At 45.2% G+C, this 24,890-nt stretch overlaps 1 protein-coding gene across 1 annotated transcript; it reads left to right on the top strand.

Moving 5' to 3' along the window:
• The first annotated feature begins 782 nt into the window (after positions 1-782).
• Positions 783-24,890, top strand: Pou2af1 (POU class 2 homeobox associating factor 1). Its single transcript, XM_050156306.1, has 5 exons — positions 783-890; positions 19,492-19,622; positions 20,153-20,195; positions 20,282-20,547; positions 22,837-24,890. Exons 1-5 carry the CDS (start codon positions 875-877, stop codon positions 23,149-23,151), a joined length of 771 nt encoding a protein of 256 aa, XP_050012263.1. The 5' UTR covers positions 783-874; the 3' UTR covers positions 23,152-24,890.

The raw sequence follows: 24,890 nt of genomic DNA on the forward strand, positions 1-24,890 counted from the left end.
GGGGTCCTAGGAGAGAAGCCCTGGTCCTCCTAAATCTACAAGTCATCTTGGGAAACAGCCCCAGCGTCACTGAAGAAACCAGTGTCTCCTTTTCTTGTTTGAGTGAATTGGCCCCCTTCTCTGTGGATGCATCAGCCATCTGAACCAGTGACCCCTGGATCTAAATAATCTTGCCATTTTGCTGTGGACTGGGGCGAGGGGAGGAGCCGTTAAATTTCAAAGTGGAATAAACAGAAAAGCAACACTGAAAGGATGGGGAGGCTGTGTAGTGGAGCTTGAAGGGAGGACAGGTGTTTCCTCCCACGTTGAGAATAGTGACCCCTGGGAATCGCATTTCCCGTTGAGCGGGCACCCATGGTGAGGCGAGTCCTGTAAATGGCCGGGTAGTGTGGAGCTGTGTGTGAGCGCCAGAGAAAGCCTGCTGTGTTCTAGATGGTCTCTCGGACCCCTAGTCACGTAAGGAGCTCTGAGCCTTGGCCTTATATTCCACTCTTTGTATGCATCCAGACCCTCACACTCTGTAGCTACCCAACACTCCGTGGCTGTGGACAAATGGCAGTGGCTTCATGTCTTGTGCGGTATTTAGTCCCAGCTGGCTGGCTCTGGTGTGTAAAACACTCTTCAGCCAGCGGGGGCCTTTGGGGTGCACACAGTGGGGTGACAGGCAGCGTTGCCGAAGAGAAAGCAAAGCCCTGCCTGGGGTGGGAGGATGTGTGATGACGTGGCCCCACTCAGCGGGAACGCAGGCCTTTAAAAAGCTGAAGAAACAGCCTCAGAGTCAACGGTGGTTCCACGGGAGGAAAGCACACCCAGTCACATTAAAGAAGCCAAACTGTCTGCTTCAAAGAGAAAAGGCAACATCCTGTCGCAGGCCATGCTCTGGCAGAAATGTAAGTGGTTTGGTTGTGGCTGTCAAAGCCAAGCAGGCAGAGGCAGGCTCCAGGACTAGAGAGCTGCTGGCAGGGATGGGAGCACAGGGTTTAGGTTGAGGGCCTGGGGAGCGTAGATGGCTGAGGTGGGCGAGATGGAGCTGGATGGGAAAACCAGTCTGTCGGAGGTGATGCTCATTTTCCAACTTGGGGGAACGAACTAGTCTCCCAAGGTGGGACAGCTCATTGCCTCTCCGGTTCTGGGCATGAATCACTGAGGTGAGGAAAGGGCAGTTTATGATTCATGAGACGGAAACCACAGATGATATGGGTTTGGAGCAGTTCTTCACGTGAGGGCCTTTGCTTTCATGGACACCTGCTCTTCCGCTTGCTCAGTTCTGTGGGTCCGTTTCGATCCGAGTTCTGCCGAAGGTGGTTCCCTCCTGTGGACGTGCTGGGATGGGATGGAAGTCCAATTGTAGGAAGCCTGTCTTCGCTGCTTCTCTCCGGCTTCTTCCTTTTTTATGTAGCATGGCTAGTTCTGTGTTCCGCTGCAAAGGACCTGTGGGTTTATCTTTGACCTTGATTTTTATCCCTGGAGTTGAACGGAACAACTGTGAGCTATATGTTCCGTTCTGTGGATTGAAAAGAATCGTGTGTTATTGATAACGGAACCCACACGGACAGTATCTACAACATCTTTCATGTGGTAAACAAAGTCAACTGAATAATCTCATAGAAGTCGAACTGCACTTCCTCAAGTAAAGCTATTATCAACAAATTTTCCTATCTTTCTTTGTTAGAGGATTAATTCCATAAAATGCCTTTTGTTTAAGTATACCATTCCTCAATCAAATTTATATGATAATCCAGATTAAAATAAAAAGAAATTTTGGAGGGCTTTATTTTAAAAAAGAAAATCTGAAAATATCACTTCATTGATTAAAATGTGACAGGCATTATCACTAACTCATCGTTTTATTTCTCAATCCCAAGTTCTCTGGAATTGATTTTTGTTATTCATAGGTGACTCAGAGAAACAATTTCAACATCTCTCAGTTTACAAAGTCCTATCATTGATATGAGCGAGATTTCTTTTTTAAAAACAAAAAGAAATTAGCCTTAATTTGAATTCAAGAGTTTTAACCACCTCTTCTAGTTCGGGTAGCATGGGACCCGTGCCAGAAGGTGACCAAAGTAAAACGTGGTCCTTCTGGAAGCCGAGTGTCAGTCACACCATTGGAAATGTTGCAAGGACCTAGGCAGATGGATCTGAATGTCTTCTGGAGCCTTTCTTGCTTGAAGTTTTGTGTGAGCACTTTTATTAAAAAAAAACAAACCTTTGAGTTTGCATATTTAAAATGGGGGTAAGAATAATCCCACTGGGTTTAGCTGCTCCTAAGACACGGATGGTGCCACCAGAATGTTGCCAGTTGCCCTGACTTGGCATTAGCTCCTGAGCTGTGGGCTGCTTGCCTACAACGAAGAAGCTGCCATGGTCTCTCAGTGTTGCTACCCACTGTATTTTTCTTCTCCAGTGCCTCTTGGGAGATGAACAGATTTTTTTTTTTTTTGAGAGTTGTTGGAGGGCTTGCTTCCTGCTCATACCATGGGGCCAGCCAGGTAGACCAGAATGCACTAGAACAGTGAGAAGGAAACATTCTCGTAAACTGCCCTTGGGGACCTTGGAGGAAATGAAGAAAGGCCTTGTGCACCAGACCTATCCCTTTACCCTGGACCCAAGGTCATCTGAGTAAGACTTGTGGGAAACCCAGTAAAATCAAGGCAGTGCCATCAGCCCACCTAGAGTCGCAGGCTGAGATCGCAGGGACACCCGGAGTGCTGAAAAGGCACTTTCTTTTTTCAGAAACCACCCTTCAGGCGGGAGCTGAAATGACTGTACCCAGGGTTAGGAAAGAGTTAAGAAAACAATCGTAGTGCACTTGCTGCCTCCTCCCTGCTTGGCCATGAATTCCTATGAGTGGACTCACGGTGAACACAGGCTTTAGTTCAGAAGAGAGAGCAGTGTGCCAAAGCTCAGACCTGTTGACACTGAGATACGGAAGCCTGGAGGTCCCAGGTCTGGGTGTCATCTGGATGGAGAAGTTGGTCCATCTGCAGACTTTCTCCTTCTACCCTGCACTGGCCATCCCTGCCTCATGTAGAGGAACTAGGACAGCATGGTAGGAACATCTTGGAACAGCTTGAGCACTAGACCGAGACAGGGCTGGCACTGACTCTTGGCCTCCGACTGAGTAATCTCACCTCTTCTCACTCTTACCATGGGGATTTGAACACCTGCCTCACCAAGTCTTTGTGAGGATTAAAGTAGAGCCTATACCTGCCTCTGGCCAATATGCCTGTACTTACTGGGGGCATCAGCTTGGGCTTTATGTTAACTGTTGGTTATAGAACATTCTATTTTGTATGCAAGCAGTTTCCACAAAGTTTGCTCTTCCTCTGCTAAGCTAAAAAAAAAGTAAGTTAATATACAGAGTAATGTATTTCATCACGGCGTCATCATAATATGTGTCATTATACTTTGCTCTCATCTGCCCCCACCCACATCCTTTGCTAAACTTATGTTGATGTAATTATTACAACACTCCATTATAAAATGTTAACTGTAACAATTAAATTTCACATGAGTTAGCATGCCAGCTGTCTGGCAACTTTTAAAACCGTAAGTTTGCTCAAAGTGACAAAACCCAGGAAAATGATATAAAATTGCATTGAGCATGCACGAGGTTAGAGGCTGAATTCGGCAAGGCACTAGCTTGCTCAAATGTGAAACACTAACTTCTTTTTTTTTGTACTGTATTTATTTATTTATTAAAGATTTCTGTCTCTTCCTCACCGCCGCCTCCCCTTTCACTCCCCCTCCCCCAATCAAGTCCCCCTCCCTCGTCAGCCCAAAGAGCAATCAGGGTTCCCTGCCCTGTGGGAAGTCCAAGGNAAGGTGAGCATCCAAACTGCCTAGGCTCCCACAAAACCAATAGGTGCAGTAGGATCAAAAACCCATTGCCATTGTTCTTGAGGTCTCAGTAGTCCTCATTGTCCGCTATGTTCAGTGAGACCGGTTTTAACCCAGGCTTTTTCAGACCCAGGCCAGCTGGCCTTGGTGAGTTCCCGATAGAACATCCCCATTGTTTCAGTGTGTGGGTGCACCCCTCACGGTCCTGAGTTCCTTGCTTGTGCTCTCTCTCCTTCTGCTCCTGATTTGGACCTTGAGATTTCAGTCCGGTGCTCCAATGTGGGTCTCTGTCTCTGTCTCCTTTCATCCCCTGATGAAGGTTAATATTCAGGAGGATGCCTATATGTTTTTCTTTGGGTTCTCCTTCTTATTTAGCTTCTCTAAGAACCCCGAATTATAGGCTCAATGTCCTTTATTTATGGCTAGAAACCAAATATGAGTGAGTACATCCCATGTTCCTCTTTTTGGGTCTGGCTTACCTCACTCAGGATAGTGTTTTCTATTTCCATCCATTTGCCTGCAAACTTTAAGAAGTCCTTGGTGAAACACTAACTTCTAAAGCAATTTGATTTACACATTTTCAAATGGAAGTCACCAATATTACATGAGTGGAAAAATGGGTTTTTCAGTTCAAGGTCATATTTTAAACTCTTATTAAAGTTTCAAGAATCTGGAGATTATTTTATTTAGATGTTAATTTTTTATTGAAAAGTTGAACATAGAAAAAAAAAGAATGTAGGTAAAGTGGACCTCATGTGCCCAATAAGCAGCCACAGTGGTCAGTTAATGCCTCCCTTCTTCTAACGTGCCATAAGCCTATATCTGGCCCATCAGGCTGTGCCGACATCCCTGTTATATATCTTTTCCTAACCTCCAAAGAGTTCTGCCCAAATATTTTTGAGTGATCGAATCTAGCTGCGTTCTCCAAAGGTCTACAACACAAGTCTTCTAATATGGCTTATTGTCTATCTTTATAATAAAGTTTTATTGGAACACATTTGTGTTTCTTGATTGGAATGTTTTGCAGGACTGCTTTTGCTATATCAGCAGAGTTGTAGAGCTGTAATGTTAGTGTGTGAGCTATCTGGCTTTTTAGAGAAGGAGTTTGCTCACCTCTCCACTTAGATGCTTGGTTGGTACTTGAGGCATTCATTTCCCCAGGTTACTTGGCATCTTGGTCTTGTATAGTTTTAGCATTAATGGTAGGCAAAGCATGTGATCAATTCATTCAGTAGTTTGTTAATGACAAAAAAAATCTAATTGATTAAAAATCTTCCCGAGAAGTGATGAGACAATATGTAATAAATTGAGTATCATTTGTTGGAAATGGGAAAAAAATGAGATTTTTATCATTATTTCTTGTATTAGGGAAAGATCTGTGAGAGTGAAAGGCAGGATTAGCTGATTTTTCTTCATCCTGACTGCTTGCCTCAGGTCCCGTGGCGTTGGCCATGTTGTCACTGTAGTTAAGGCAAGGGGCACCTTAGACACAGGGACTAGTTACTACCAAACCATTACATCCATGTGCCTTTGTTAGACATCTGGATCAGATAAGAGAGGTTTAACAGACAAACTAGGGACTCATAACTCCCACTATTAATGAATTCTACTTTTAGGATTTATCTTAGGGTTTCATGAACTTGGAAATATATTGTTAAGGGCAGTTAAAGACTAAGAGCTATAGCCTTAGTATACATGTGAATTTTGGAACCTTGAAACTATCTCATGCATAAATTCAGATATATTTAGAGCAGGAAGTAATTTAAACTATGTGGACAACCTCTAACTTTTCCGTTCTAAGACGCAGCCTTTGTTTAATGAGCTCAGTAAAGACCTTCCCTTACCGAGCTTGTGTGCTGAGTTCTTACTGCTAACAAGAGGGATCCGAAGGAAAGATGTAAATTCATAGGCTCTTTATGTGGAGAGGTAGACTGGGGAAGACACACATCTCTGAGGGAGAGATGAACAGATCTCTAATAAGTCCAGGCAGAGAACCAACGACAGACCAAAGTCATAATTCTACCCAAGAGCAGGTTGGTAAAATTATGGGTTTATATGGCTTATTTATAGAAACATGGGTGACTCCCAAATATCTGTATCACCAAAACTTCCTACTCTAGCATGGGTAATGACTCCCCTAAATCTGTGCAAATGGAGCCCCTTTATTCAGTCCTTTCTTTCCTAGTTTAGTCTAGCACCTCCTGAGACTAGTTCTCACTGGGAAAAAAATGACATACAACTGGAGGGTAGGGGCCCGAAATTAGTGAGTGAGGGGCCTGATCAGGTGGTGTCTAATGGCTTTTCCTCCCCTTGGCTTCTGTGGTAGAATGCGAAAAAGCTCAGTCTTGTGAAGGTCTTATGGGTTCCTACTGAGATGGGAATGTGGTACCCAGAAAACAGTGCTCCACAACACAAGAAAACAGTTTTATTGGTAAAAGAGTAAATGATTTCCATGGTGAACATTTTCCTTGTCTTCCTATTTTACTGAAGAAAGATGTCAAATATGCATCCCTAATTCTCAATGTTTACCAGCTCAGGAGTACTGAAGAACCAGCTCAGAAGTACCAGCTCATACATGCAAATCTGTTCTTTTATGAAGAGTTAAGGAGAAAAAAAAATCAAGGTTGTCTGCACTTGTCTACTGAGTCTGGTTTGATTCATTAGGAAGTTCTGTAAACATTTGCTTTTGGCTTTCTCAGTACCAAGTAGGTACATCAGGATCCCCGTCCCCTCCTCCGACTTTCCTACAGTAGTTTAGTTTATAGTTAAATGAAGATGTTCACTAATTTCTCTTGTTAGCTAGCTACCCAAACCAAAGTTGGGTAATTGATTATGATTGTTTGGATAACTCTTCCCTTATGGCACCCTTAGTAACGACTCTAGTTTTCTCGTTTTTAGGAAGAACGTCTTGGTAAGAGTGGGAATGCCTTGGGTGAAAGAACCTTCTCTGAAGTCCCTGTGCCTTGGTTGTCTGAGGTCCTGTGAACAGAGGCATTATTCTTGCACTCATGATACATGGATTATACTTCCAAATCTACAGATAAAAGGGCTTGGGTTCTTTCAGCCAGCTATATAACCACTGTGGAATTAGTCTTTTCCTAGCCCAGACACTGAACTTGGGCTCTAATTGCTGAGTTTTCTTATGTCCCTATTTAAAAAAAAAAAACTTTTTAAAACAGCAGTTCTTAAATTAGTAGAAAGGAGTCTTATATGTGCCCAGAGCATTTCTTTTCAACATTAGTTATATACTGGGATGTTTAGGGGCAGGGGAGATTTCAGTAATATTGATGCTTCGATCCCATCCCAGGAACAGAAACTGTGTGTATATCAAGATTCAGTTTTCCCTTCATGGGTTATGGTTGGTGTTTACTATTGTGCTTAGCAGAAGGTAATACTAAATTCATAGCACAACTTGAACTAGAAAAAGATATGAGAATAAATATTGTTTAAGCTTTTGAGGCCTGGGAAATGTTGAGACAGAAAAGAGAGGAGAAGCCAGGCGGTGGTGGCGCACGCCTTTATCCCTGCACTCGGGAGGCAGAGGCAGGTGGATCTCAGTGAGTTCGATGCCAGCCTGGTCTACAGAGCGCGTTTCAGGACTGTTATATAGAGAAACCCTGCCTTGAAAAAAAGCAAACCAAACCAAAACAAAAAACAAAAAAAAAAAAAAAAACAGAGAGAGAGAGAGAGAGAGAGAGAGAGAGAGAGAGAGAGAGAGAGAGAGAGAGAGAGGCAAAAGAGTTAGAAATAGAAGCACATTTTAATCATTTTTTCATTATTCCATGCTTGCATAGCTTCGTATATACTGTACTTCGATCCAATAAGGGAACTTCTAGAGGTTAAGGAATTATGAGTAAACCTTCTTCCTGGATGATTTTAATGTGAACTATTGCTGGTAGTTGAAATTGATGGCCTCTTATATATTGTTGATCTTTGTGGTCGTATTAACAGAAAGTGCTCAGGTCTTCTGATAGTGTTAAATGGCAGCTGTGGGGTGGGGTGCAGAGTACTTACTTGGTGCCCCTCAGAATATGAATTCTCTGTTGGATCAGTTTGGGTGACATTTGGTTGCTAACATAGAGAAGTGACATAATAGGAATTTAAGTGAGATTCTGGACTGTACTTCTTGTTACTTAAAAGAAGTTCATAGTAGATTTCCCAGGACCCCGTGGGGTCTCTGTACTACCAACAAGATTCTGGCTTATTTTGTCTTTCTATTCTGATGTCTTCAGCATATGACTTTTGTCTTCAAAATTTCCTGATTGTCACTAACTCGGGCCACCACATTGGTGATCATCAAGCCATGAAAGAACTGGGAAAATGTATATAAATACATACATGCATACATACATACATACATACATACATATCTAATTCATTACTGTCCCTTCGCCTAACAGACAACCTCTTTTGACATCTCATGGCTACTCCATCTACAAGGGGGAAGATGGACATGTTGCCAGTGCAAGGGCTGCTAAAAAAGAAGGAACAAGCGGCATTGGATGTGACAACTGTCAATCTTTGCCACACTTTGTACTCTTTCATCTGCTTCTCATAAAAAGGCCATGACATGGGTCCCGTTATAAGATGCTCTTAAATATTATATTAGTAACTCACCTATGAGATAAAATTCATCTAAAACAGACCCAAAATATTGATGTGCTAAGCTGCCCTGTTCCCTGCCACCAAGTTGGGCTACCTCCTAGGGCTTAGGACATGTGTTTGGTGAAAGCCAAGGCTTTCTATGTTAGATAAAGGACAACAGCGAGATAAAATACAGTAGCCCATAGATGACTGCTCAGACCTCCAGGATTCTTTCATAATGTGTTTACTTATTGGAGAGAAAGCTATTGTGAGTGGGGTTTTATTTAGAGCTGTAAAGGAATATTGCTGCTCTTTGTTTGCTTTTAGGAGTTTAAAGATCAGCTTTGGGGTCAAGCAGATACAAGTTTCAGATCTATGTCTTACTGGTTGCGGTTCTGGGACATCTCTTCTCTTTCTGTATACACACCAAGGATGTGGTTCTTCCTTCATGGGTTGTGGTGGGTGTTTACTACCTTGCTTGACAGTAAACAAACACCCAGTAAAGTAGCTGTTACTATTATTATTTTCCCTCACTAAGGGCAGAGTTTATGCAGGCTAACTATAGATTATAATCTGTGAGCTTGATATTATTTGCAAAGCTGCAGGGTGTCTATTCCTGGTCCTGGAATTAACAACAAGACTAGGGATCAGGATCAGTGCTGATGTCTAAGCTGATCAGTTTGAGACCCGTTTGTCCATGACTTCCTTACCACCCTCATCAGGTAGCGTGGGGCTTATAACTTGTGTTTGTTTTTTAATTTACAAGTTTGGACTGAGGTATTTATAAGTAGGTTATGAGGGGAACAGCACTTGAAATGGCCAAGAAATAGCGTTAATGATACCGAAAACCGAAACAGCAATGTGTTGCCTCCTTTTTTTTAGTAATGGTTTCATTAGCAGTACTTGCCGGGAAAAAAGGGCAGCTAAAGTCTTATAAGCCAGAATCATTCTAAGACTAGGTGCCGGTGCCCGAAAGGAGTCGACCACCATCCAGGAAAACTCTATTATCATTTAATCCATTAGAAAGAATCAAGCTTTTACAGAGAAGGGAGACGATAATAAATATTCTTAAAACCTCCTAGGAGTGGCAAATGTTGAGGAGCTGGGAAAGAACGGACAGAGGAAAAGTGTTGAAAATAATGAGTTTTAGTACTGGATGAGAGGTTTATCCACTCAGGAAAGAAAAGTGTGGGGAAAAGGCAGCCATATTATCACTATGCTGTGCTTGTGTGTGCTGGGCATCCGGTCTAGTGATGTAACTCACAGATAAATGAAGCAATGAAACAAATTATCTTCAGCAAATGGGAAGATGGGATCAGTGATGATGCCATGGGACATGTGTAGGTCATGAAGAACACATGATGATTATCAGGTTCACAGATTAGGTTCTGGGAAATACTGTGGCATTTTAACAACGGAATAAAAAATCCAAGGATGTCTAGGCTCATAAATGCCCATAAATGCTGTTGATATTCTCTCTTCAAATCAAATGTCTTGTGGGATCCTAACATGAACGTCAAGATGAAGCATCTCTAGGGTGGGGATGCTCAGAGCTTGCCTTGTTTGTTCATGTCCTGATTTCCTTGCCTCTTAGGCACTTGCTGGCATCTTAATCTTTTCCTAGGGGTCTTAAGGGCTCTAGCCAGCCCCTCTTCCTTTGACCAAGAGTCCTGAGAGCTAATCACAGGTTCTAGGCTTACAGAGTAAGTCACTGTGAAGCATGTTGGTTTTCATGAAGCTTTGCAGCTGCGAAGGTCATGCCTTCAGTCATGTGGGTTTCTGGAGAATACGGAAGGAGGCAATTTCTTAAAAACATGATCTAGTGACATGTCTCTCAGACTTGATATTATAATAACCACTCCTCCAGTGCCCGTTATAAGGGAGCCTCCCATATTATTAGGGCCTCTGGTGAGTTAGTAAACCCGAGAACTGTCACAAAATCCCATCTCGACGACAAGTTACGTTTTCCTTCATGAGGCAATCACCAGGGCAATTTACAAACCCTACACCACTCATGAGCCTTGCGACTGGGCACTTGGACCTGATCCTTAAATACAACCCCTGATACATCCTTGAAGAGAGTAGTCCTTACCCAAGAACCTCAGGATAAAAACTAATTTCTTTTATATGACTCTCTTTAGCCTTGGAAAACTACAACTAGGTATTAGGCAAGAAACTAACCACTGCGCATCCACCTGCCTCTTCAAGCTGCCCAACCACAGGTTTTTCTTCCTGACCTATATTGGATCAAGTTAATAATTCTAGATTCAGATCTTTATTTAATAAATGAAGATGAATTCCTCTCATTTGCTCTATCTCTCCTGATGGAGTTGCTTTCTTCTAGAATTTAGGTTAGCAGTAGGTTGAGTAGTTTTAATGTGGGGCTTATGGTCATGAGTTCTCAGGTTAGGCCATTACACACACACACACAGACACAGACACACAGACACACACACAGACACACACACACAGACACACACAGACACACACACACACATACCTTGCTTTGAGGCTGCTGCTCCTGTGAAGTGGAGGTAATGTCCAATGTGTGAGCCAGGAATCTGCTTTGTTCTAACAGGTGACACAACCCTTACACCCCCTGAGGACTACATTCTATAACTGTATTCCTTGTATACATAACCGCATATACACTTCCCATGCAATATGTGTTTCTAGTTATCCAGACCCACTGAAGGAATATCTACAACCCAGCCTCAGCTGTGGCTATGTCCCTGTTTTTTTAGAGACTCTTATGGATCCCTTAAGGAGTAGCTAGCATCTGAGGTCAGGACGAGGGCATGGCATCACACTTTGTCTTTCACCATTTAATTACTAGCACTCAAACCTATCCAAGGTATTTCCTCTCAGAGGCAGCTTTAAAAAGTTTTAAATATGCTACAAGCCCAATTGTCTAGTGGCTTTTAAAGACAGAAATATGCTTTGCTTATGTAATGTTTACAAAAGCTGATGCCAGGCTTTCATCTCCTGATCAGGGCTGTTGTCTTTCAGTGAGGTCTTTGGTCAATCCCTTGCTATCCTTGGCTTCTCTGTTTCCTCAATAAGGCTTTCTTTGGGGGCTTTAGGCCCAGGTACTTGAAGATGACTTCCAGGAGCATGATAAAGACAAAGTGAGACAGGCTTTGCAGGTAGCAGGGTTCTGGGTATGCTCAGACATTTAGTCTCAGTAGGCAACAAGGTAAGGCAGGTGACAGTGACTTTTTGCTTGGCACCTGTTATACACCACACATGTCAGTGCGTATATAATCTTCACAGCTCTTTTAGACAGACAATATTGTCCTCATTTGTACAGGTGGAGAAACTGGGGCTTACACAACTAAGTTACTTGTGAGGGTCACACAGGTAATAAACCACGGTAGCAAGCTTCCACGCTAGGCCTTCCAGGTTTTAATCAGTACCACATTGTATCTCAGTGCAAAGGAACTTTGCATGACACCGGACTTTTCTTCCTCTTTCAATTGAAATAGGCCCACCCTAGATGGGGTGGGCAATGATTTGGTCAAGGGTAGCTCTGCATTGACTCAAAACAAAAAACAAAAAAAAAAACAAGCAAACAAACAAACAAAAAAAAACAATCACTGTAAATTTGAGTCTCAGAAAGCGACATGCAACGGCTGGGGAGATAGTTTGGTTGTCAATGCTCTTGCCATGCCAGTATCAGTACTGACTTTGATCCCCAGAGCTGGCATGGTGGCATGGACCTCTCATCCCAGTGCTAGGAAGGTTGAAGCAAGAAGGGATGCTCTGGCTAGTCAGTCTAGCTGGATCAATAAGTTCTAGGCCAGTGAGAGATCCTGCCTCAAAAGGAAAAGAAAAACAACTCCAGTAGATGACATGTATGTTGAACTCTAGGCTTCATGTGTACCTATATACACATATGAATCCCCTGGATCCTTCACAGACATACACACACAAGAAAAATGAAAAGAAACTAGCATCTGAGACTGAATCTAGATGGGGCTCTTCTTCTCTCAGGCTAATCACCCAAGGGAAGACAGCAGTTGGGGAAACATCCCGAGGGCCTATCACTTTGAGTATCTTGGCTGAGACTCATTCTCTTACTCATACTCATGATAAGGCCCAAGCCACTGACCCCGGGTCAGTCTCTGCACTGGAGAGAGAACTGCCTGTCATGCCTCTTGCCTCTCTTCTCTTCATACCGTCCCCAGAGACAGCTTGCTGCCCATTCAAGCCTTACTGAATCAGGTGGAAGCAGAAGTCAGAACTCGATAGTTCTGAAACGGATATAGCTTCATCACAGTTTGCAATTCGAGATTTGCTTGTGTGATTGTTTCATTAAAGTCTGCATATCCCACCTGAGTAGACGGCAAGTTCCGGGACCTAGTCTGATCTGCTCAACAAGTATTTGCCAGATAAATGGTTTATCAGATGTCTCTTGGTCTTGACCCCGGATCAGAGACGTGGTATATCTGAGATAGGAACCCTTTCTGCTCTGATGACCCTAGTTTCTATAAAAGGCAGGCAGATGCAGCTGGTTTCTCAGGTGGACCTATCTGCTGTCATTTCAGTAGAAAAATACCCAAAATAAAACCTTGCCAGGAATTGAGTCTCTCAGTTCTTGTCACTCCTCATGTGAGCAGACTTTTTGACAAGTTTCTTGTGGAGGGCTCTATCACCTGGAAACCACCATTTTTTTTTTTGAAAGACTTGGTCATCAAGAGAGACAGGTCACATGGTCCAAGCCAGTATTCCAACTAGAGGAAGGAGAGCTAGGATTGGCTCAGGGACCTTTAAATGACTGAACTTCAATGCTACATAGAGAGAAAAATGGGGCAGTTAGAGGCAAGTGGAGGGTGTGTGGTGGGGGAAAAATGGGCTATGTTGGAATCAGGTCTTGATTTGCTTGATGACGCTGCTCCTGATGAATGCAGCCATTGGCCAATCCATTGAACACATCGAAGGCGTCACCCTCTTCATCAGTGGAAGAAGGGGAGGAGAGTATCAACTATATCTCTTGTTTGTTTCAGAGGTTGTAGTGCAGTCTCCCCCTCCCCCCATAATATTGTTTCTGTCAGAGGCACTGAGAACCACACTACAGAAATTCATGAAAACGTAGGTGAGGATTTCAGGGTTTCCGGGAGTTCAGATTATGACCTGGAAACACACGGACTACCGCCACCCATTCATTCAGCATTAAGTAGGTGCGCATACCAAGATGTCTGCGGCAGCTTTCTGCACCCGCTGTTCCACAGTGGGTTTGGAAAGAGGGTGGACAGGTGGCATGTAACGCACAGTGGGCACCAAGTGGGCGGTGGTGTTTGTGAAGAGAGATTCAAGGAACCTCGCCACCCAGAAGACTCCATGCCAGAGACCCATGGCTGGCTTTGCCTGAGGCCATGGGGTGGGCTACCTGTAATTCAAAGCCTCCATGAAGAAGGGTTTTCTTTTTCCATCTAATGCAATGAGAGAAACGCCTGTCGGGATCACACTTAGTGTCCATGCTGTGGTCTCTATGACTTTCTTGAGACAGCATGTTGTCCTTATTGGATAACTTTGGTCCAAGGTCTGGCGCCCTATGCGGTCACCATAGATAGCATCAGACAACACCAGGTGGCTACTCATCACCTGTGTTGTTTCCCAGGGCCCTCTTTTCCCTCTCCGAGTTTGAGGGCTTTCTTAGTGACTCCTCGCCCTTTCCCCAGTGGGTTCACCTGTGGTTGATGAGTAAACACGGCAGGACCAATGGGGAAGGAACGTGGTTTCTTGGTGGGGGGTCGTCTCAGGGAGTGCAAGCAAACCACTGATTCCTTCCTCTTCTCTGACTGAGCCAGACCCAAACACCATTTTGGGGATCTCATGATAGAGACCTCTCATTGTTTGCTCCTTGGCTGCACACTAGCAGTCTTACAAGCAATATCATATCATAACGCAAGTATAGATCTCTCTCTCTTCTCTCAGATCTGCTAGATAACTTTTATACAGTCATGTCCCCGGCCCTTGCCCCTTTCCACACACTCTATTTTCCTTTCTGTCTTGAGTATTATATAGATTGCTGGAATGTATAAATGGAATGTTTATTGTTCCCCTCTGTGGACTCTCCTGCTTCAAGCATTAGTGACTAGAAAGCCCACATTTACAGATACACAGTAACGTTTTGTTGGCTTACATTTTTTTTTAAAAAAGGAAATTTTGTGTAAATTAGGAGGGAAAAATCTTTCTGTAGTATGTCAAGTACCTCTGACCAAAGAACAAAGTCTTTCTTCCTCTTAAAAAAGAAAAAAAAAACCAACCACTGTCCATAAATGAAAACAGCAACTTTGAAAACTTTGGTCGTGAAGTTCACGCTAAGAAAAGCACCTGCAGTAGCGATTCAGCAGGGGATGTGAGCGAGCCTGTGGCCTACCCGATCTCATGCTTCCCAGAAGACCTCAGCTGTCTCAGGCCACTAAGACAAACAAGGCTCTTCACGTTAAAGTGTCAGCAACATTTCAGAGTTTGTTTTCGGTAGAAGCTAGGGTAAGTTCGTTAGTCCCGGGCTTGCAATTCTATTGTTGAATTATTTGTTTTGGTTTTGCTACAAGCACAGAGAGCATTAGTTGTCCTTCACCTCAATGAGTTCTCTTTTCTTTTGGATGACATTGAACACCAGCAGTGAAAGAAAACATTCACAGTGGTTGTCGGGAGTGATTCAGACAGCGTCTTAAGTGATAGTGTGTCTTCTGTGACTTTCTCATCTAGGTGGCTTTTATGGTTCAAAGTGGCCCATGTGGCTGTAGCCTTGAGGTTCAACTCATTTGGGACTGAAGCTTGAACAGCCTGTCAAGATGGGACAGAAACGTTCCTAGAGCTGTGAGGACGCCTGTTCTATGGCTCCCTGGTGGTGTAAATTCGTGTTTAACCTATATGTTACACAGTTTTTAGGGCAGAGCTCTTAATGGTTGTCCGGTCTGCTGGCAACCCAAGGGGAATCTCAATGGCGGAGACAAGGATCTTCTCTCAGGAAACACCTATCCGACATGGGTTCTTTTAAAGCTATACTGAAAGACCAGTTACTGATGACCAGGACCTGGCGACTGGCTCTTTAGTTGAGTAGTATGCACGCTGTGGTTTGTTTGCATAGGGTTATTAAATAAATAGGTGCTGAGGATTTTGCATATTTCCTTAGTGAGATTTTATTGTGATGTCATTGAGAAAACCAGAGTACCATGCTTACTTAACTCAGTAGAAACCTGTGTTCTCTCAGCTTGGTGGAGCTTGAGCATTGATGCCAGTGTGCATCCAGGGACTGTGGCATGTAACTTGTTGGCTTCAAACTACTGTGCTATGTACCTTCGGGTGGAATGGCAGCCGCAGGACTCTTCTTTTTGTGATGTGTAATGGTCTGTGTGTGTGTGTGTGTGTGTGTGTGTGGTAGGGGAAGCACAATGCCCCCTGCTGACTGTTCACACCTCTGGATCTTTTTTTGGAAAAAAAAAAAAAGGAAGCTCTCTCTGTGACCAAATGTGTGGGTTTCCTGTCCACTAGACTTTTAAAAACTCTTTTTTTTTTTCCTCCCTGGAATACCATGGGCAACCGGTGGCCAATGGTAAAGAAAGGCAGTGTGGTGAACTCCTGTGCAAAGAGACTCCCAGAGGTTCATGTTCAGCTAGACTGGTTTTCAGTTGTGATGGATTCTTTCAAGCCCACAAAAGCTTCAGGGGTCTTCACACCTCAAGAGGAATGCCAAGAAAGTTTCAGGCTTCCCTAGTGTGCTACCCAGAGCTGCAGTTTGATTGGCGAATTGTTAAACTCTCTAGTTAGCGCCAGTCCGGGCTTTCCTCGTCTCTGCTGATATGGTATTATTTCAATTTCTACTTTATTTTCTTCAGATACTATTTTTAAAGATTGTCATTTTAGATTATGTTAATATTTTGTTGAAAAAGTCATGAGCTATTTCAGCGCAGTCATTGGAAAGGTAGATCAGTTCAAGGACTCAGCAGCCCCAAGCCAAGGCAGCTGTGACTTTGGACAAAGTCTTTTCTTCTTCCGAATTTCCATAGTGAGCTCAGCTCTGGTGCTGGCGACAGCTGAGATCACAGGGTTTGCTGGGGGATTATACCCATGGTTACTTTCTGTAGATTAGTGTGAAAGGCCCCAACTACAGCTTGTCAACTTACAAGTATCCTAGTCTATGGAGCTTCCTGGGGGGGGCATCTTGATGCTTTGGCTTCCGATGTCCCACGGAGCTCGGATCTCGGCAGAGACACCTCAGAAACAACCCCACTCTTGCCTGCTCAGATGGCGTCAGTTACCAGATCCCTTATCCGCTGGCTGCAGACCCAGGGCTGTGGGAGCACCCCAGCTGTACTAGACTAGGACTTTTACGGTCCACCAGGACACATCTGTTAATTCTGCGCGCCCCAGAGATGATGAGACATTAGAAGGCAGTACACTGTCTTCGCAGCATCTCCCCCAAAGCTTTCTTAGATTTTAAAGCAACAGGGGCCAGGAAATCCTGACTTCACAAGATCTGGGAGTGCCTGGCCAGTCCTTTTCTAGCCAAGCACATGGCATGCCCAGTTTCAAAGATGAAGTAGAACCAGAGAAGGAATGGGACCTGGAGGCCTCTAAGCCCTTCCCCAGAACTGTACATGCAAATCAGAGGTACCTGGAACACATTCCTGTCTCTGATTTGGGCTGAGCTGTTATGTGTAGTGCTCCTAGAATAAATAATGAGGTTTGGGTTGCAGGTGGGAGAAGGTCTAAGTATTTGTTCTGGGAGCACAGCAGCTCAGGCCAGGCTCTGTGCCTGAGGAATGGAAGGGAACCCGAGAGGAGGCACGCAGAAATTGGGTGTCATGTCTGCGAGGAAAGCTGATGTGGAGAAGAATGATCCTGAGGAGGTAGCAGAATGAAGCAAAGGCGCCAGTCCTGTCTCTCCTGGAAGTCATGCACACTTCCGTCTGTGGGGAACGCTCAGCAGGACTCTGCAGACGAGGTGTGCAAGCAGCACTCATGGAGGAGAAATGCAGCCAGAAGGAAGATTGGGGCTAAAGGCATGTCACTGGGAAGTTAAAAACATCTCTCCGTCTTACAGATAAGGAAATGGAGGCCTAGAGGAGTCATTACATAAATCTGGGAATTTTCTACTAATAAGTGACAGCCTATATTTGAATGCAGCTATTTTGGGCTCTTAAGTCTGTTGTCATTGCTGTTTTGAACAAAGATGGCGGCGGTCTTGGGGGCACAAATGCTATGCTGGCTCTTCATGGTAAGCACTCTTACCTCAGCCCAAACCTCTCATCTCATTGGTAGGTGTTTCATTGCTTACTTTCTCTGCTACACACACACACACACACACACACACACACACACACACACACACCATTTTCTAGTTGATTCTGCACCATGATCAGGCAGAAACCACACCATAGATAGGTCTGACGCCTAGTCTGAGGAGCGGGGTTCTCTTACTCTCTGCTTCTGAAGCTCTTGTTTCGACTCCACTGCTGACTATGTATGACTTCTTTGCCTTCTGGTCTTCAAGACCAGACCATGCTGGTTCTGAGCGCCTAAGAGCCTTGTGGGAAGTCTTGGGCAGATTTGTTATCAGTATCAGCTGGGTGTTTACTGAACAAAGTTCAGTTAAGGCAGCCCAGTGGATCCGGGTTGAACAGATACCCAGGCTTCCGGGCCTTTGATACAAAGCCTGGGTCCCTGGGCCCTTATCTTTGGAGGATAATGGGCTCCTTGTGTGAGTCCCAGAGACCATTGCTTCTTGATCTTGGATGACCTAGATCTTGGTCTGCCTTCCATGGGCCTTTCCATCTGCATGCATAGGTTGTCTCTGATCTCCCAGGCAAGGGAAAAACCCTATGCCCTGACTTGGGTTTTGTTGATGCTTTGGATTCTTGGATATTTTGACAAAAGGAAAAGGAAGCATTCTCCCAGAAGCAAGGTGGACACCCCTTCTAGAACACATGAATCAGCATTGTCTCATGCTCTGAGGATCACCAAGGACCTGGCAGACACACACTTTTTTTCAGTTCATTAAGTCTAAATGTCTAGGAGAGGTAAGAGGATAATAAAAAGAAGGATATTTGAAGCATCGCTCAGATGATTAGTTAGCAAATAGCCAGGACTAAGATTATAAAGAGCTTAGGCATGTCTGCCACTCGGGGAGGCAGAAACGATGAGGCACAATATCTTGAGAAGTTTATAATCATGTTGGAAGCATTTTAAACTCATACAGACAAGAATAACTAATTATTACCTAGCAGGCTGTAAATTTATTGAATTTGGAAGGAAGATGGTATAGCTCAGTGGTAGAACACTTGCCTAGCATGTCCAAGGCTCTGGCTTGTATCCACAGCACCAACAACCCAAAGAGAAAGAAAACAAGTGAAATTCTGTTTGTTAAATGACTGTTCTGTAATTGATTTTATATGACACATACACCTTATTTTTTATGTACCACACCACATTACTCTGACCAACATTCATCTGATAAGATACTACAGGTTAAGAGGCTGGGAGAAATTGAATTACTTTATAGGACCACACTGCTAGATTGTGATTGAGATGGGATCTGAATCCAGCTATACCTGACTCAAGAGTTCTTGATCTGCTTGTCATTCTTTACTGCCACTTATGTGAGTGCCAGTCAGTTCTAGATGTGTTGAAGGTGGGGGTGCAGGAACTTCATGGTCTACATAGGTCAGAGAAGTAGCCCCAGAATCCGAATTCTGGTTATCAGAAGCAGCAACGAAGATAGGGAGGTGAAACCTCCCTGGAGATGCTGAGGAGTGTAACCAGGCCTTCTTGTTGGAGCCAGTTCATTTATCGTGCAAAAGGGTGAGAAAAATGGGGTTCTGTGGGAAGCCCTGTCACTTTTAGACAAAGGGGACAGGGCTTAAGTATTTGAATATAATAGAGCCCCAGGAAGTATGGGGGCAGAAGGAGTCTTGGAAGAAATATTCTAGGAAGCATCACAGAGATTTGCCATGTTAAGTACAACTTAGAGAGTTGGGCACTAGAGGAAATGGGCACTTGTGGTTGGGAGCATCTGAGAAGGGCCGGGGGTTCCAGTGATCTTCCTCTTTACAGCCACAGCTCCAGAGCAAGCTCCTGCCCCACCACGGCCATACCAGGGTGTTCGAGTGAAGGAGCCAGTGAAGGAGCTACTGAGGAGAAAGCGTGGCCATGCCAGCAGTGGGGCAGCTGCCCCACCTACTGCGGTGAGGGGCTGTTGTGGGGGTAGTGCATCCGCAGGTGTGTGTGTGTGTGTGTGTGTGTGTGTGTGTGTGTGCGTGTGTGCATGCAGTTGGACTTGTCAGAGTGGCCAGAGAGATAAGACGAGAGTGTTCTTCCGTGATTCATGCAACATCCACGGGACATGAACACAGCGGATTACACGGAGAAGCTAGACCCTGGATGAGCTAAGCTGGTGGTTCCTGAGGGTGGTGAGGGGAATAGTGGTGCTTCTTGCTTTTACCGATTTGGGGGGGAAATACCTGTTGAGGAGGCTTGAGGGAGCCGATGGTGCTCACCATGATACGAGGTGGGGATTCAGGAAGTTTCTCTAATTCTATAGCCTTCTTGCTAAATCGAAACATAAATCCCTCAAAAAAATTCAGGTGGTGATGGTTGGGGTGTGGGGTGGGAGATTTCCCCCTATGAGTCTCCTACTCTGGGCCTCTGGGAGTCCCTGCAGAGGAATTGTTAGAGATAAATCAATACCCATTCTGGTCTTCTTCTCCCTTTCCAGGTGGTGCTGCCCCATCAGCCCCTGGCAACCTACAGCACAGTGGGTAAGAGCTCTTCTCTGAAGCCTTGGTGTCTGTGGGGGCCCTCTGCGGTGGAGCCCGCAGTTCTATAATTTCCTTCTTCCCGACAGGTCCTTCCTGCCTTGACATGGAGGTTTCTGCTTCCACAGTGACAGAGGAGGGGACATTGTGTGCTGGCTGGCTCTCCCAACCTGCCCCGGCCACCCTCCAGCCCTTGACTCCATGGACACCATACACGGAGTATGTGTCCCATGAAGCTGTCAGCTGCCCTTACTCAGCTGACATGTATGTGCAGCCGGTTTGCCCCAGTTACACAGTGGTGGGGCCCTCCTCGGTGCTGACCTATGCTTCCCCGCCACTCATTACTAATGTCACGGTACGTCACACAAACGCAGAACCCTGTCTATCCATGCTAATGTCACCCTTTGAGAAAAACTCTTGATTTTCTTGGCTATCAATTCCCATGATAGGGAACAAAGTTCACTGCATTTCCCAGGATTACTTGCTCCTGCTCCTATTGACTGGAACTATCTATCCCCCGCAAAGACATCGTAGGCTTGTATTGTCAGGTCTTGTCTTTTACTCCTACGGGTTAGGACCATCTCTTGCTTCCAGTCCAAACCTCCCCAGCTACTCTGAAAGCACTGGGTCTCGGTGAGTGAAGATTTTAGCAGGTGGTGCAGTAGGTGAGACCTGTGTAGAAAGGGTCTGGGTTCCTGTCAGTACAGAGAACCTAGGGAGTGGTTGTACACTTAGTAATGGAAACTATTATAAGGCTTCCAGCCTGAGCCCAAGTTGATACTATTCATCAAGGGAACTACTTTTGGGTCAGACCCTCCTGTAGGTTTTTGTTTGTTTGTTTCGTGCCGTAATGCCCATTACCTGTGTTCAACACCCTTCGCCTTTTACTTAGTACCTCTGTGTGTAGAACTTTGACCTCTCTCAATGCACTGCCCTCATCTCTAAGATGGGAAAAAATGGGAGTTACTAGTAAGATGCTGAGTATTGGGACCATTCTTAGCATGCAGAGAGCACTACATAATCCTAGTTATTAGTCTCGTGGCCATAGTCTGCCATCCCTGCCAACAAATGACTGCCTTCTAGTGCCTGATAGGATAGGACGCCTCCCCCATCCTTGGAGAGTGGAGGCAGGGAGTTATACTTTTATATGCTTGGTCCCCGTGTGTCCAAAAGAATGGGAATCCCTTAAGTGCTTGTGAAGAGAAAAGGTCTAGGAAGCCAGCGAGCTAGTTGACCTACTGGCGACCACCTCTGCTCTGGTACTGTGGGTAGGAGAGCTGGATGGTCTCAGAGCCCACCCTTGGTGGTAGAGCTTTCCTTAGCTTCCCATGGTCCCTCTGTTTGCCTCCAGGGTCCAGTGTTATTCCAGGGTCCCTGATCTCTGTTTAAAAACACTTTCCTGGCAAGGTTTGTGGGAGTCCTTTTATGCCCCGCCCACCTGGCTATCCCACAAACTGATCTGGGGGTGGAGCTTGATGAGAGTGAATAGGAAAGAGTTAATTCAACACCTTCCCCAGGCAGCTTGTTTCCATAGCAACTGGCCTGAGGTGGGAGAGTGATTCCAAGCCATCTCAGTCCTGAGGATTCTTTTCATTAGTTATCCTCTTTCATCATCTCTGTCTTCCACTTCGAGAGGTTCTGTGTATCAAACAAGCTGAATTTATTAAGAAATCATTGTTTGGTCATTTTTTAATTAGCTCATCAAAGCTGGCTTGAGCTACCACTCAGCATCCCTGGTCAGCAGAGATAAGAGCCACAGTTCTATCCCCTGGCAAGGAACCAGAGGTTACAGTTGACCTGTATAGGTAGAGTCGAAAGGGAAGGATTTTTATTTGGATATTTGAAATAATGGAAGTAGTAAGGGTTTCCCAGGTCCTACCTGGTTTTAAGAAGCTGAGTTAGGGAGCGTGTGCTCACATTGAGAGAGAAGAAACTCTGCATGCACTAGATATACACACCAGCTCAGGTGCTGGGGGTCACGGATCATTGTTCAATAATGAAACTTCCTGAAGCTTTGCTACTCAAACTGCAGTCCCTACACCAGCCACGTTAGCGTCCTCTGAGGTCTGACTGAGCTGAGAGGATCCCAGGCGCTACTCCGGACCTCTGGGATCGAGGATCCATGTTGTAACAAACCCCTCAGGAAGCTGAGGGAAAGTCTTCCCCAAATGTTTTTTGCAGTTTGCTCTTAAGATGCAGTGGCAGCTGGGGAGATGATGGGGAGGGGGGGCGGGGCGGGGAGAAGAGTGAGGCTAGAAAGGGGAGGTTTAGGTCATCTGTCTTGCATCTGTCTATGCGATGAATTTCCTTATCCATCTTCTTTTCTCAGCTGTGGATGAAACCTCTAAAATCTCTAATTTATTGAGTGGCAATACCTCATTATTTTTTGTATCCCCTTTCATAGAAAAGTGAAGCTTTCAAATTGGGAAGTTGCTTGAGCGTACTGTTGGAAGAGGGAGGGACAAGGTTGAATCTTGTCAGGTTCTTCCTTCTAGGAGACTGAGCAGGAGAAAACAAAGCCCCAGTCAGTGAAACATCAGTACCGGGAAGGCGGGGTACAATGGGAGGTCGCACTGGGGCAAGAATGCAGGTGTGCACCCCAGAGTTGCTAACCCCTGGTCCTTCCTGTGTTTCCCCATCACAGCCAAGAAGCACTGCTACACCTGCCGTGGGGCCCCAGCTGGAGGGTCCGGAGCACCAGGCACCCCTCACCTATTTCCCGTGGCCTCAGCCCCTTTCCACGCTGCCTGCCTCCAGTCTGCAGTACCAACCTCCAGCCCCAGCCCTGCCTGGGCCCCAGTTTGTCCAGCTTCCCATCTCTATCTCAGAGCCAGTCCTTCAGGACATGGATGACCCCAGAAGGGCTATCAGCTCCCTGACCATTGACAAGCTGCTTCTGGAGGAAGAGCAGAGCAATACCTACGAGCTCAACCACACCCTCTCTGTGGAGGGCTTTTAGGGCTGCCCTGTGGCTCACAGCCCTCTCCCTAGAAACTGAGATTTCAGATGAGTTCAGAAGGAGCCTAGCCACTTATCTGTTTGAAGTGGCTCTTCCCTAGGTATCCCTTCTGCCTAAAGCTGAGTTGTGTTCCTTCTTTCCTCCTCTCTTCCCTTCTTGTTTCCCTTGCTCCCTCCCCAGTCCACCTCCCTCCTTATTTCTTCTTCCAGTTTTCTTTCTCTGGAGGGGTAAATTATAGTGGTGTTCTGAGCAGAATCCTATACTGAATGTCACCAAGTCCGCAGCTCAGAGTTTCCCCTTGATGTCACGTCATTAGAGAAGTTTTCTGGTAGCCGTAGCATTATAGATCTACCTTAAGACGGCTTAGCCTGTCTGCCATTCTGAAACGCACAGGATCCCACATGGAGACTGAAGCCACCAGCACCTCCCTGTTGAGTCAGGCATGAACAAGACACTCTCCCATGCCACAGTTTTGTATTGCTCCTCTCAGCCTTGGCTAATCTAAGCAGATGTCTCTGGGCTGGTTGGAGGGGGTGGGACAGGACTATCAGGGTGGCTAGGGACAGTCAGTGAGCAATGAGAGACAGGGCTGAGGGGGAGTGCACATACATGTGGTGTGTCTGTGGTTAGAAGGGCGCGAGGAAGGGGAGGCTGAGAAGTGATCCAACTACTTGCAACCAACTTTGAAAAAAAAATCACTTTAACGTGGTTCAGCTGATCTTCTCCACAGTAACTGTGAGCAGAGCTGGGGGTGGTTAGCTGGATAATGATGGGCCTGTTTCTGCCCTTCTGCAGGCCCCCTAACAGGACACCAGCCCTTAAATTGCCTTTGTCAAGGCATTGCTAGAGCAACAGGAAAAGACCCTGATGCCCAACAGTGAGGAGAGGTGCTGTTTAGTCCTTCCATATGGGCTTTTTGTTTTCATGTCAAGAATCATCCATCAGCCACCATGAAGTGGCACCGAGGGTGCTTTTGTGCAAGGACCACCCTTCTTGGGCTTCCACAGTCCCGGTAGGCAGCCCATTAGGTTTCATTTCAGTTTTTATTTTATTTTTTGCTGGAGAAGCCAAGCATTTACTATGGAGTGTTTTTGCTGTTTCCGGGGCACTCTGCTCCTGAGGCCGATGTGTCTTTGGAAGCTGGCAGGCTGTTTGCTAACGGTACCATCATCCTACGGGCACACCTTAGTCTGTAGATTCCACGTAGAAGCAATAGACATTTCTGGAAAATGACAGTTTCTTTGATACTCCACTCCCTTTTTTTTGTTTGTTTCTATTTTCAAGGAAAACTCTGAGGAAGACACCTGTCATTTTTTTTATGCTTTGTGCTTATTTTGATTCAGATTTCTCAATCAATATCTACCTAAAATCCTGGTATGCTTATCCTGTATTATTCGTATTCCACTTTAATATTTGGATAAATGTTAGAGTGTAGAAGATAAGTTTACACTCGCGTTGGTAGTTACCGTGAACAGGAAGCGGGGGGGACGTCCCAGCCTATTTAATTAAGGGCCTGTTGTACATAAAACACTATTCAAGATTTTCCAGCTAACTGAGGATTTGAGAAGATGCAGGAGTGGCATCCACGGAGGAGTTAACACTGGGAAAATGAAACAGCAAGGGAAGTAGTGTGAGCTTTTGCTAGGGTTGAATTGGTGTCTTTCCCCTTCTTATCTTGAGACCCCAAGTCTTGGCTGCAGGCGTCCATCCAGATTTCCTTCCAAGTTATTGTATTCATA

This window comes from Alexandromys fortis, unplaced genomic scaffold (genome assembly GCF_014885135.2).
Source record: "Alexandromys fortis isolate MF-2015 unplaced genomic scaffold, M_Fortis_MF-2015_v1.1 scaffold_89, whole genome shotgun sequence".
NCBI lineage: Eukaryota > Metazoa > Chordata > Mammalia > Rodentia > Cricetidae > Alexandromys > Alexandromys fortis.